At 33.4% G+C, this 12,322-nt stretch overlaps 2 protein-coding genes across 2 annotated transcripts; both read right to left on the bottom strand.

The window, feature by feature from the left end:
* Positions 1-3,435: 3,435 nt before the first annotated feature.
* On the bottom strand, positions 3,436-5,504 carry HELRODRAFT_81460 (hypothetical protein; the record flags this gene model as incomplete). The annotated part of the gene is made up of 6 exons (XM_009021974.1): positions 3,436-3,519; positions 3,776-3,913; positions 4,084-4,270; positions 4,616-4,702; positions 4,975-5,054; positions 5,448-5,504. 6 exons carry the CDS (start codon positions 5,502-5,504, stop codon positions 3,436-3,438), a joined length of 633 nt encoding a protein of 210 aa, XP_009020222.1.
* Positions 5,505-10,137: 4,633 nt separating this feature from the next.
* HELRODRAFT_174526 (hypothetical protein) lies at positions 10,138-10,758 on the bottom strand (the record flags this gene model as incomplete). Its single annotated transcript, XM_009021973.1, has 1 exon — positions 10,138-10,758. The coding sequence occupies one exon, from the start codon at positions 10,756-10,758 to the stop codon at positions 10,138-10,140; it is 621 nt and encodes a 206-aa protein (XP_009020221.1).
* Positions 10,759-12,322: the final 1,564 nt, after the last annotated feature.

The following is a 12,322-nucleotide window of genomic DNA, read 5'->3' as shown; positions in this document are numbered from 1 at the left end:
CAATGCTGGACAGCTAGTGAATTTGTTAGCGAGATGATTGGCTATGACGATCAGGTGACCCAGATAGCCGGGCCGCCTTGGCCTCATTTTAATTCCCTCTTCTCTGATAGGCTGGCTGTCTATCTCGCCCTCGTCTCCTTGATCTTGATTGGGCAGATCTCTATTCGTGGTGATGACGATGATGACGATGATGATAGTAATGTCGTGTAAATGATGATGAAAATAGTGATGGCGTAACTATATTTAATGTAAATATAATAGTGGGTTATGGTAGGCCAGGGTGTTAATCATCATCATCATCATCTAATCTATCATCATCATCACCATCCATCACCATCATCGTCATCATCTAATCATCATCACCATCTAAGTCACCATCATCATCATCATCGTCGTCGTCGTCATCATCGTTACTTTGGTAGTGGGTGCATTTCAATTTCATGGCAGATCCTCTCTATAACATTCATCTTGTGTAGTAGCTGGATGAATGAATGAACAAAAGAATGAACGAACGAGTAAAAAATGAATGAATGAACGAATGAACAAATAAATAAATAATGGAGTGACAGAACGAAGTAGAGAACGATAAATGAAAAAATGAACTAATACAAAAAACGGAGCGGTTGAATCTTGGCCTGATTTTAATTTGACTACCGAAATAAACACACAAAATCCACCATCACCACCACCACTACCACCACCATTATCGTTATCATAATCAAAACCTGGTGAAGCAGAGGGTTATCAGGATCAGCAGTGGATGACGCTGGCCTGGGGTTGAGAATGTTGTATATGAACTTTTCCACTTCCGTGTGCAGGAAGTTATTCCAAGGATACTGGAAGAAGAGGTTCTGATGACGATCGTGATTGTGATGATGGTGATGATTGTGATGGTGACGATGGTGATTGTGATGATGATGATTGTGATGGTGACGATGGTGATTGTGATGATGATGATTGTGATGGTGACGATGGTGATTGTGATGATGGTGATTGTGATGATGCCCACCACTTAACCATCATCATATAATCATTGTGACCATATAATAACCAGAACATCATCATCATCAACATCACCATCATCGTCATCAACATCCTCATCATCAACATCACCATCATCGTCATCAACATCATCACCATAACTGACCACTAAGATGGTAGCTAAATTAGCATTGGTCATTTTCTCGAATACACTGGGACAGGCTGAAGTGACGATGATGGAGTTGATGAATCGGATGATTGACAGGCGAGTCATGCCAAGGGGCGGAGCCAACAGGCCGGCCGTTGTTGGCATTGGGTTGTAGTGTTGCTGTTGGTTGTTGACGGAGCAATGATGATGATGATGATGATGACGACGTCATTGTTGATGATGATGATTACGACGAGAATGATTGTAATAGTAAATCTACCATCATCGTCATTTCGAAACTTCACCACCACCATCATCATCATCATCACTACCACCACCATCATCATCATCACTACCACCATCATCACTACCCCCACCACCACCACCATCAACATCACCACAGTCATCCTTACCATTACCTGGGGCGGATTAGTAAGCATGAAGACGAAACAGTCCAATTTTTCGACGACTATATCGATGATGTTATCACTCGCATTGCTGCTGTTGTTGTTGCACGACATTAGGTTATCAGCTGCTGCTGTTGTTGATAATGATGTTGTTGATGTCGTTGTAACAGATGATGATGATGTGGTGATGTTGTTGATGTCATCATTAGTATTGGTAGTAGTAGTTGTAGTAGAAGTAGTAATAGGAGTAGTTGTAGAGTTTGAGACATCTAAGGCTAGGGTTGCAGTTGTTGTTGTTGCAGCAGCTGATGTTATTTTGCTGTCATCATCGTCGTCGTCGTTGTTGTCTTTATCACTAATGGTGGCTGAAATGTCAGATGGTGTAGTTGATGGGATGTTGTTGATTTCGTTGATGTTGTTACTGTCTTCACTAATGGTAACAGCGTCTGGACTTTCTGTTGTTGTTGTTGAAGGTTCTTTGGCTCTAATGTTACAGTCGCCACTCTGGATGTTATCATGGTTTCCTATGCTTAGGCTGATGACGTCATTGTGATTTTCTATGACATTTCCAGCAGTGATGTTGTTGTTGTTATCGTCGTCATCGCTGCTGCTGATGTTGCTGACGATGACGTCATCGTTGCTGCTGCTGACGCTGATGATTACGCTATCGTTGTTGGTGGAAGTGTTGGTGATATCTAAGATTGTTTCCTCTGAGATGCTGTTGCGGTAATGATGATGATGTAGATTGTGGTGATGATGATATAGTTCGTGGTGGTGATGATAACGATGTAGTTTGTGGCAGTGGTGGTGATGATGATGATGATAACCAATCAACTGTGATCACTATTATGAAAGTCATCACCATCACCTACACTGATGTCATGATTGTATAATCACCATCATCAATCAATAATAACAACAACTGCAACATCATCATCATCACCAACACTGTTATATCATCATCATCCTCATCCTCCTCATCATCATCATCAGTAACCTTTGAAAGGTGATTGCATTCTTTTTAGAATCCAATAAAGTCTGCAAGACGTTAACTACATTAACGACAATAGACTCAAAATTATTGCTGTCAAACTCTAGCGGCTGCTGTGGCTGTTGTGGTTGCTGCTGCTGATGCTGTGTATCTTGAGGTAGTAGTAGTAGTTGTTGCGATTGTTGCTCATTATGCTGGCATTCATTTGGTTGTTGTTGTTGTGTTATTGATGTCGTTAAGTCTTGCAAAATATCACTATGTTGTTGATGCTGTTGTTGTTGTTGCTGCTGTTGTTGTTGATGCTGTTGTTGTTGAATACCTATTGCTTTGTTCAGCAGTTGTCGTACAGTATGGGCACTACAACGAAATACAAATGAATTAAAATTTTATATCGTCTGTATCATTTTATACAATTACTTAAAGTATGTACACTACTAGTTCTACTATTACTACTAACACTGCTACTTCTACTACTACAGCTACTACTACAACAACTACTACTACAGCTACAACTATTACTACTACTACTACTACTACTATCAAGATGTTGATATTTCAACCTTTCGATGGCATTTAGAAGGACGGGATTGGCTGGCGTGAATCGGCTGCTGTTCTCTGTTGACGGGTCGTCGTCGCTGATGACGAAAGCGGCGACAGTTTGCTGCTGCTGGTCGCGCGTCAGTCTAACAATGTCGCACAGCGATTGGCAGGCATTGTAATGCACCTGGTGATTTGATTGGTCGGTTGGTTTGTTTAGTGGGGGAAGGGAGTTATTTGATTGGTCAGTCAATGAATTCATCCATTGCACTTGATCATTAATTCACTTGAACATTCATCATTCATTTTTCATTCACATTCTTAATCATTAATTAATTATAATTAATTAATTCATTCATTCATTCATTCATTCATTGATTCGCGCATACTTCATTTGACTGGGAGGCATCAACCAATGCTAGAAGGCGTTCTACTATCTTCTGTTCACTCAACCACTAGAAATGATTAACACATCAAATGAAATCAACCAATCAATCAACCAATCAATCAATAAATCAATCAATAAACCAATCAATCAATCAGTCAATCAATCAATCAATCTACCAACCAGCCAGATAGCAAACAGAACGACCAGTTAACCAGCCAACAAACCAATCAATTAATCAAACAGCCATTCAACAATCCACTCAACAACAACAATAATAATAAATAAAAATAATAATAAATAATAACAATAATAATAGCAAGGACCTGGAAGCACTCGTTCCTAACTTCGATGGTCTCGATGCAGGTGATGAGTCGGAGCAAGAGGTCAGAAATGGCCGAGATGTTTAAATTTCTCATGAGTAGATCTACGAAATCGTCCTTCGACTTCAAGAACGATAATGTCTGTAATTTATTCGGTTGGTTGGCTGATTGATGGGCTGATTAGTTGAATTCACACCCCACAACAATTCACACCCAGCAACAATTCACACCCACAACAATTCACATCCCACAACAATTCACACCCCCCAGCAATTCACACCCACAACAATTCACACCAACAACAACGCCACCTTTCTACTTTCGTGAGTAATCAACAGCCCCATCGTTTTGCTAAAAAAACTTGACTGCAGTGGATTCAGCGGCGGTTCTTGCCTAAAAAATGAGTAAATTTTCTCGAGGCAGGCCTCGTTCTCTGACAGGGCTTCGGTTATCCGTGTCAGGTCAGAGGTCAAGATCTCGCAGGCTACGTGGGCGTTTCTAGTTCAAGTTCAAGGTTGTTTTTTGTTACTGTCATTATCACATATTTTAGTTACACTTTTGAGATCATACATTTTGTCATTATGAAAACCATTTTACTCCTTGTCATAATCATATTCGTCATCATCATTCAGGTTGTCATCTAGTTAATTATTCATCATACTAGCCACAATAATCATAAACATCTCTCTCTCTCTCTCTCTCCTCTCTCTCTCTCCTACTCACCATCATCATTTTCAGCACTACTTTTATTCACCATCATGATCTTGAATAAATAATCATTTATGATTTTCCTCTCATTCACTCGACATCATCCCACCAACATTCTTCCCATCAGACTACAACCTATATTTCTCTTTCTCACTCAGTTCATCGTCTGGCCGACTGACCATCATGTCAACAATCTTCTTTAGGTTTTCTTCTTTCACTATTCTGAATTAGTTAGGCAGAACGAAAGAGCGTTATTTACAAAAAAAAATGAGAATGAAAAAAAACTAAATAGTCTAATAGAATTAAATAACATAAAAAGTGTAAATAATCTGCAGTACCAAACATGAACAAATGAATGAATATACAAAATTAAGTAAGAGAGAGAGAGAGAGAGAGAGAGAGAGAGAGAGAGAGAGAGAGAGAGAGAGACAGAGAGAGAGAGAGAGAGAGAGAGAGAGAGAGAGGGAGAGGGAGAGAGAGAGAGAACAACCAACATGTCAATAAGCTGAGTATTGCAGGATTTGCACTCATCGATGATGTCATCTTCCTTCAACAATTCTTCTAAGGTTACGTCCTTAAATTTTCAATTTTCACATACACACTTTTTTTACATCACATACAGTTGTTGGGTTTTTTTGTGCTTCGGATTTGAAATGACCTTACGAAAGTGAAAGTTGTGCTGAAAATGACAGTAATTATGATCTATGTGTGTGTGTGTGTGTGGGCGGAATAGTAATAACAGTAATAATAATAATAAGTAAGCAATTTAATCAGTTTAAACTTGTTGCTAAGTTAATCAATTGTAATTTTAATTGAAACCTTCAGGCCTTTTAAACATTCATTGACAAATTTTTCCCATTTCATTTAAATTATGTTTAATTAATTTACAAACTTTTAATTATATTTACTAAATATAACTTCATGTAAAAAAATGAAGAAGAATAAAAATCAGTGACACCGCTACAACCTCTTTTTCAAGCAGGGCTGTGATTTTGGAGGGTAGGTAGATACTTTTCCAGAACATCTTCCTGGAAAAACAATCAACAAACATTACAGAGTAGTTAAAATCCACCACAGTTCAAACAACCAAACTTGACACACAGTGTATTTAAAATTCTTCTACAGTTCAAACAACCAAACACTACACACAGTGTATCTGATCTACTAAAATCTCCAAAAAATGTATAAATAAATGAACAAGTTTAGGCATCAAATATGTATTAAAATTTATTACTTTATATTATTAAGTAGTTAATAGAGAGAGATAAAGAGAGAGAGAGAGAGAGAGAGAGAGAGAGAGAGAGAGAGAGAGAGATAAAGAGAGAGAGAGAGAGAGAGAGAGAGAGAGAGAAAAAGAGAGAGAGAGAACTATGGTTTATCTTTTAATTGTGTAATGAGTAATATGATCACATCATCACACACCAATCCTTAACCTCATTAAAAATTTAAAATGATTAAAATTCAAAATGAAAAAAATAAGGTCTAAAATCATTTTTAAATGATAAAAAACCAAATATATAAATAAAATAAATAGTTAACAATTTAATTTAATTTTAATTTTAAATCAAAGTTAAACAAAATGCAGTAGAGAAGTGTATGTATACTACAGATAGCTTAGTGATCTAGCTAGTCATTTTTTGATTTCTAGTAAATAATTTGTTAGTATAAAATAATTTATTTTTTAGTTCAAAAATAAAAATTTTAATTAATAAAGCTTTTCTTTTTTTAATATAATTTTATTAAAATTAAATTTAACCAAAACTGACATTAAAGAAATTGCCATGGAATGTACAATGGAAATCTTATGATGTCCTCTCTACCCAACAGCTTAATTAAATTAACACTAATCAGTAATTACTAACCTAAATGTAAGTAACTGTTGTTTGTAACTGATCAATCAATTTAAAATTTTATTTTTATAAAACTACAAACAAATATATTATTTTAATTTTTTACCAAATGATTCAAGCTTATATTTTAATATTTAAATTAATTAATAATTAATTTATATTTTTAGTCCGAAAGTAAGACAAAAGAAGAAGAATGAATGATCAATGATGAATGAATGGAAAAAGTAGTTCAAAAGACGGAATAAACTAACTAAATAATCTTTCTAAAATTAAAAATCCGTAATTTTAATAAACTTCATGAAACAATTCTTTGGATAAATTTATTTTTAAGAAAAAAACTTTTACACTAATCTCCGAACTCGCGATTAAAAAAACTTTTCACAATTGAAATCTCAAAAATTCCGCAATCATGTTTTCAAACTAAAATAAAATGGCGATTGTAAATAAAAAAATAGAGATGTGCTGTCATGGAAAACTTTAAATGGTACAGAAGATAGACACACACACACACACACATGCACACACAACTCAATATAGTAAAAACCATATATATATATATATATATATATATATATATATATATATATATATATATATATTATATATATATATGTTCGTGTGTATTTATCTGTATAAATGAGATCGCATTAAAAGGCAATTAAAAGGCGTATAACAATGATAACAAAAGCAAAAGCAGGAAATAAATAAATAAATATGACTACAAATAAGAATACTGAAACAATATAATACCACATACATATGTGTACATGTTACAGTATGTATGTCATTTAAATTAATCATCTTCATTTCAAACTTAACAAATGACTATAATTATGATAAAAATGATGATGATTATGAAGACGATTATAGTAATGATCTTTAGTTACCCTCATCATCATCATCATCATCATCATCATCCGAGTATTGCATCGACTTTGTGACGTGAAGCGGAGGTGCAGAGTTTTTCAACGGGTCTCTAGATTGAAAAAAAAATAAAATATAATTATTCACTTTCAATAATCATGTATATATATATATATATATCATATAGATCCATTGTGGATATATGTATCGTATATATCCATCATATATATATATATATATATATATATAATATATCCATGGATACAACAGACTAAAAAGCAAAGAATGAAAAGTTTTTCATTCTCAATGGCAAGCCAACCTTATTGAGCGTAGAATAAACTTCAACCCTTCGGTTATACTTTCTTTGGTCCTGGACTCGATTTTGAAGGAGGCATCTCGAAGGATCCCACCAACCACGGAGTCAGGCAACCAGGATTTCGATATCGCGTTTGTTGCTATGTAGATCTAGATGGACGAGGTTTTTGATTAATTGATTGATGACTCGAGATTTCATGTTTGTTGCTATGAAAATCTGTGGGCGATTTATGTTTGAATGTATGAATAATTGATTGAATGAAAGAATGATTGATTGATTGATTTACAAATCAATCAGTAAAACATTCAACCGACCAGCTCATTAATCAATCAGTTAATCTAACCCTAACCCAACAAATCAACTAATCAACCAGCCAGCCAACCAATCAAATAACCACGTTATCAAGCATAGAATAAAAAATCAATAAATCTTCTTGGCATCTGCCCATCTTCCAGTTATATAGGATCTTTGTCGCAAAAAGGCGCGCTCTTTTCAAAATGGCGGCATTATATTCCGGATCCGTGTCGCTGTCATGATAATGGTAACGACGATGGTTGGTGATGACGATGATGATGACGATAATGATGGTTGTGTTGATAATGATAATGACGGTGATGGCTATGTTGGTAGTGATGATGACGATGATGGTTGTGTTGATAATAAATCATCATCATCATCATCATCATCATCATCGTCGTCGTCTTCTTCTTCTTCTTCACCATCATCATCATCGTCATAAACAAAACCTTCGGTATTGAGTAGAAGGATCTAGAACCATCTTCCCCACCATAGCCACGCCCACTATATATCCTCCCCCTCCTTTATCTCCTGTTATCATCATCATCATCATCATTATCGTCATCATCATCATCATTATTGTCTTCATCATCATCACCACCATCATCATCACCACCCCCATAATCGTCATCACCATCACCTTCACCATAACCATCATTATCATCACCATCATTATAATCAACATCATCATCATCATTATCATCACCACCATCATCACAATCATCATCATCACCGACTGGATGAATGACAGGCTGACATAGAGAGGCATGGACAGACAGTAAATTTGTAAATTTCATTTATTATTCCATCCAGTTGGAAAGCTGAAAAAATTTATCCTTATTATTATTATTGTTGTTGTTGTTGTTTGTGGTTGTCAAAGGCTTTCTAAGTGGGTAAGTTTAACATTTACATGTGTTTCTCATTGCTGGTAATAGTTAGTTGATTGATTAAATAAACAAAAAATTGATTGATTGATCACTAGTTAGATGGATAAATGAATGAATAAATGAATGAATGAATGATTAATGATTGATAGGGATGATTACATGACTGATTGGCACCACTGGCCTTGTTCGACGGTTATCAAACCGTCTGGATCACAAACATGGGATTTAATGCCTTTCCGACCACACTTCTCACTGTCTTTCATCGGGTTTCCTAATTTCATTCAGTCATTTTATTCATTTATTCAATCAATCAATTAATTTATGTATTTAATCAATCCATTTATTAAATCAATTAATTAAAAGTCAGTCAGCTAGTCAGTCAGTCAATCTATCAGTCAGTCAATCAATCAACTAGCCAACTATATAATTAGAAATAGGAAATACATATTTTAAAAAAGTATTTTTTACCAATGTCATTGAAATGTTTTGGATGTGTGGTAGATGATTCACAAATTTTAACTGGCAAAAATAAACTGACAACAACCAAAAGCAAAATCAATTTTATTAACTTAATTTTGGCTGCAAAAATCATATTTTACCATAAAATGAATCTTATTCTAGAAGGAAAAAAATCTGAATTTAAAATCCGTTTCACAATTAAAGTTGAAAGAAATGTTTAAATGTTAACTCATGTTAAGAGCACTTGCAGCATGTATAAAAGTTAATTTAGATTTTTAAAATATTACTTCAAAGCCTTTATGCATATATAACGAATGAATAACTAAAATAATAGTACAATATAGAACATAGCATAAAGCAAATAAACCAATCTTAGTCGTACATTTAACTTTTAACTCAAAAAATAACTCGTCATATCTGTAAAATGACGTCATTTGGTACGTTATTTCCGGTATTATATGTTGACAAATTATATTATACTACATTATATTACATTAAATTATATTATATTCTATTACATTACATTACTTTACATTAATTATATTATATTATACTATACTGTATTATATTATATTATATATAATGAGAATGATTCATATATATCTCAGAATTCAGTGTAGAAAACCCATCATAATTCTTCATAGGTGAAGAAAAATATCATCAACGAAAGAATTATTTTGTCAAATATTAGAATTATTATAATTTAATTATACATTTTTTTAGAAACAGTATTTGTAGCAGCAGCAGCAGCTGTTGCAACAGTAATAGTAGTAGTAGTAGTAGTAGTAGTAGTAGTAGTAGTAGAAGTAGTAGTAGTAGTAGAAGTAGTAGTAGTAGTAGTAGTAGTAGTAGTATAATGCAACAGCAGCAATAGCAGCTATAGTAGCAAAAGCAGTAGCAGCAGTAATAATTGTAATCATTCTCATCATAACAATAATAATAACAATAAATAAAAAATAATAATATCTTTGTTATCATATTTAGTTAGTGTACGTAATGTATTTTAGGTAAAAATGGATAATCTTCTCTTAAGTTCAGAGGCCAGCTACTGGCGTCATCATCTACGTCATCATCAGTGACAACGTCATAATTATTATTATTATAATTATTATTTCCGGGGATATTTTCATTGATGCAACTGTTGTTGTTGTTTTTCATGACGCCATTGTTGTTGCTGTTGTTGCTTATATCCACGGTGACGTCATTAATATTGAGGCCATTTTTTTTGTTGTTGTTTTCAATGACGCCATTGTTGTTGTTGTTGTTGTTTGCATCCATGGTGACGTTATTATAAATGTTTGCGCCAGTTTTGTTGTTGTTGTGGTTTCCAGTGATGCCATTTTTGTTGTTGTTTTCAACCACCCTGACGCCATTTTTGTTGTTGTTGTCATTTTCAATGACGCAATTGTTGTTGTTGTTAACATCCACGATGACGTCATAGATGTTGGCGCCATTTTTATTGTTGCTGTCTTGCTTTTTTAATCTTTTCATTTTCTTATAGTAAAGAAACACGATTACGAAGCTAGCTAGGAGGATAATAGTGAGCAAGAAGAACATCATTGCTGGGCTACTGATGATGAAAGGAATTCTATCAAGGCACATCATTTTTCAAAATTATTTTATAATTATAGATATAATTATTACTAATGTTATTATTATTGTTAGTAGTAGTAGTAGTAGTTTCAATAGTACTAGTAATATTTTCGTTATACTACCATTAGTATTCGTATTAATATTAATCAATTGATCGACCGATCGGTTGATTAGTTATTAAAATTGAAATCGTAAATAGATTAATATTAACTAATTATATTAATAAATAATTTATCTTATATTTTCGTAAAAATACATGCCATTGCGCGCTACTAGCAAATGTATACATTTAAATAGATATATAATTATAAATATGAGTATATATATATATGTACAAACACACACACAAACACAAACACTCACACACACACACACACACACACACACACACACACACACACACACACACACACACACACACATATATATATATATATATATATATATATATTTACACTTATGTATGTATATGTATGTATGTATATGTATGTATGTATATGTATGTATGTATATGTATGTATGTATATGTATAATAATTAAGTAGTTGAGAGACCAGTCCTAGAAACATTTGCAATAATGAAAAAATGTCAAGTGTTGGACTGTAGTACATTGCTACTACAGCTGCTGCAAGAGCTGCTACTACAGCTGCTACTACAGCTGCTGCAAGAGCTGCTACTACAACTGCTGCAAGAGCTGCTACTACTAAATACAACCACAGCATAATTGCGTGGTTTTTATTTATTATTTCATAGTCTGACTGTTAAATATTATTTCATCATTATCAATTGTATTATCAATTAATGTAGTTATTTTACACGCACACACACACACAGACAGACACACACACACACGCACAGATACACATACGCACGCACATTTATTGTGCATATATTTTTATATACCGCACATGGTGCATAACTGCATACATGCATGCATGTTTGGTACAATTAAACTACATCTTCATCTTTTCTCCATTGTATGTATGTATGTATGTATGTATGTATGTATGTATGTATGTATGTATGTATGTATGTAAGTATGTATGTATGTATGTATGTATGTATGTATGTATGTATGTATGTATGTATGTATGTATGTATGTATGTATGTATGTATGTATGTATGTATGTATGTATGTATGTATGTATGTATGTATGTATGTATGTATGTATGTATGTATGTATGTATGTATGTATGTATGTATGTATGTATGTATGTATGTATGTATGTATGTATGTATGTATGTATGTATGTATGTATGTATGTATGTATGTATGTATGTATGTATGTATGTATGTATGTATGTATGTATGTATGTATGTATGTATGTATGTATGTATGTATGTATGTATGTATGTATGTATGTATGTATGTATGTATGTATGTATGTATGTATGTATGTATGTATGTATGTATGTATGTATGTATGTATGTATGTATGTATGTATGTATGTATGTATGTATGTATGTATGTATGTATGTATGTATGTATGTATGTATGTATGTATGTATGTATGTATGTATGTATGTATGTATGTATGTATGTATGTATGTATGTATATATATATATATATAT

Source organism: Helobdella robusta (assembly GCF_000326865.2).
Source record: "Helobdella robusta unplaced genomic scaffold HELROscaffold_30, whole genome shotgun sequence".
Taxonomy (NCBI): domain Eukaryota; kingdom Metazoa; phylum Annelida; class Clitellata; order Rhynchobdellida; family Glossiphoniidae; genus Helobdella; species Helobdella robusta.
The sequence above is the reverse complement of the archived record's forward strand: the minus strand, read 5'-3'. Positions and strand labels throughout refer to the sequence as shown.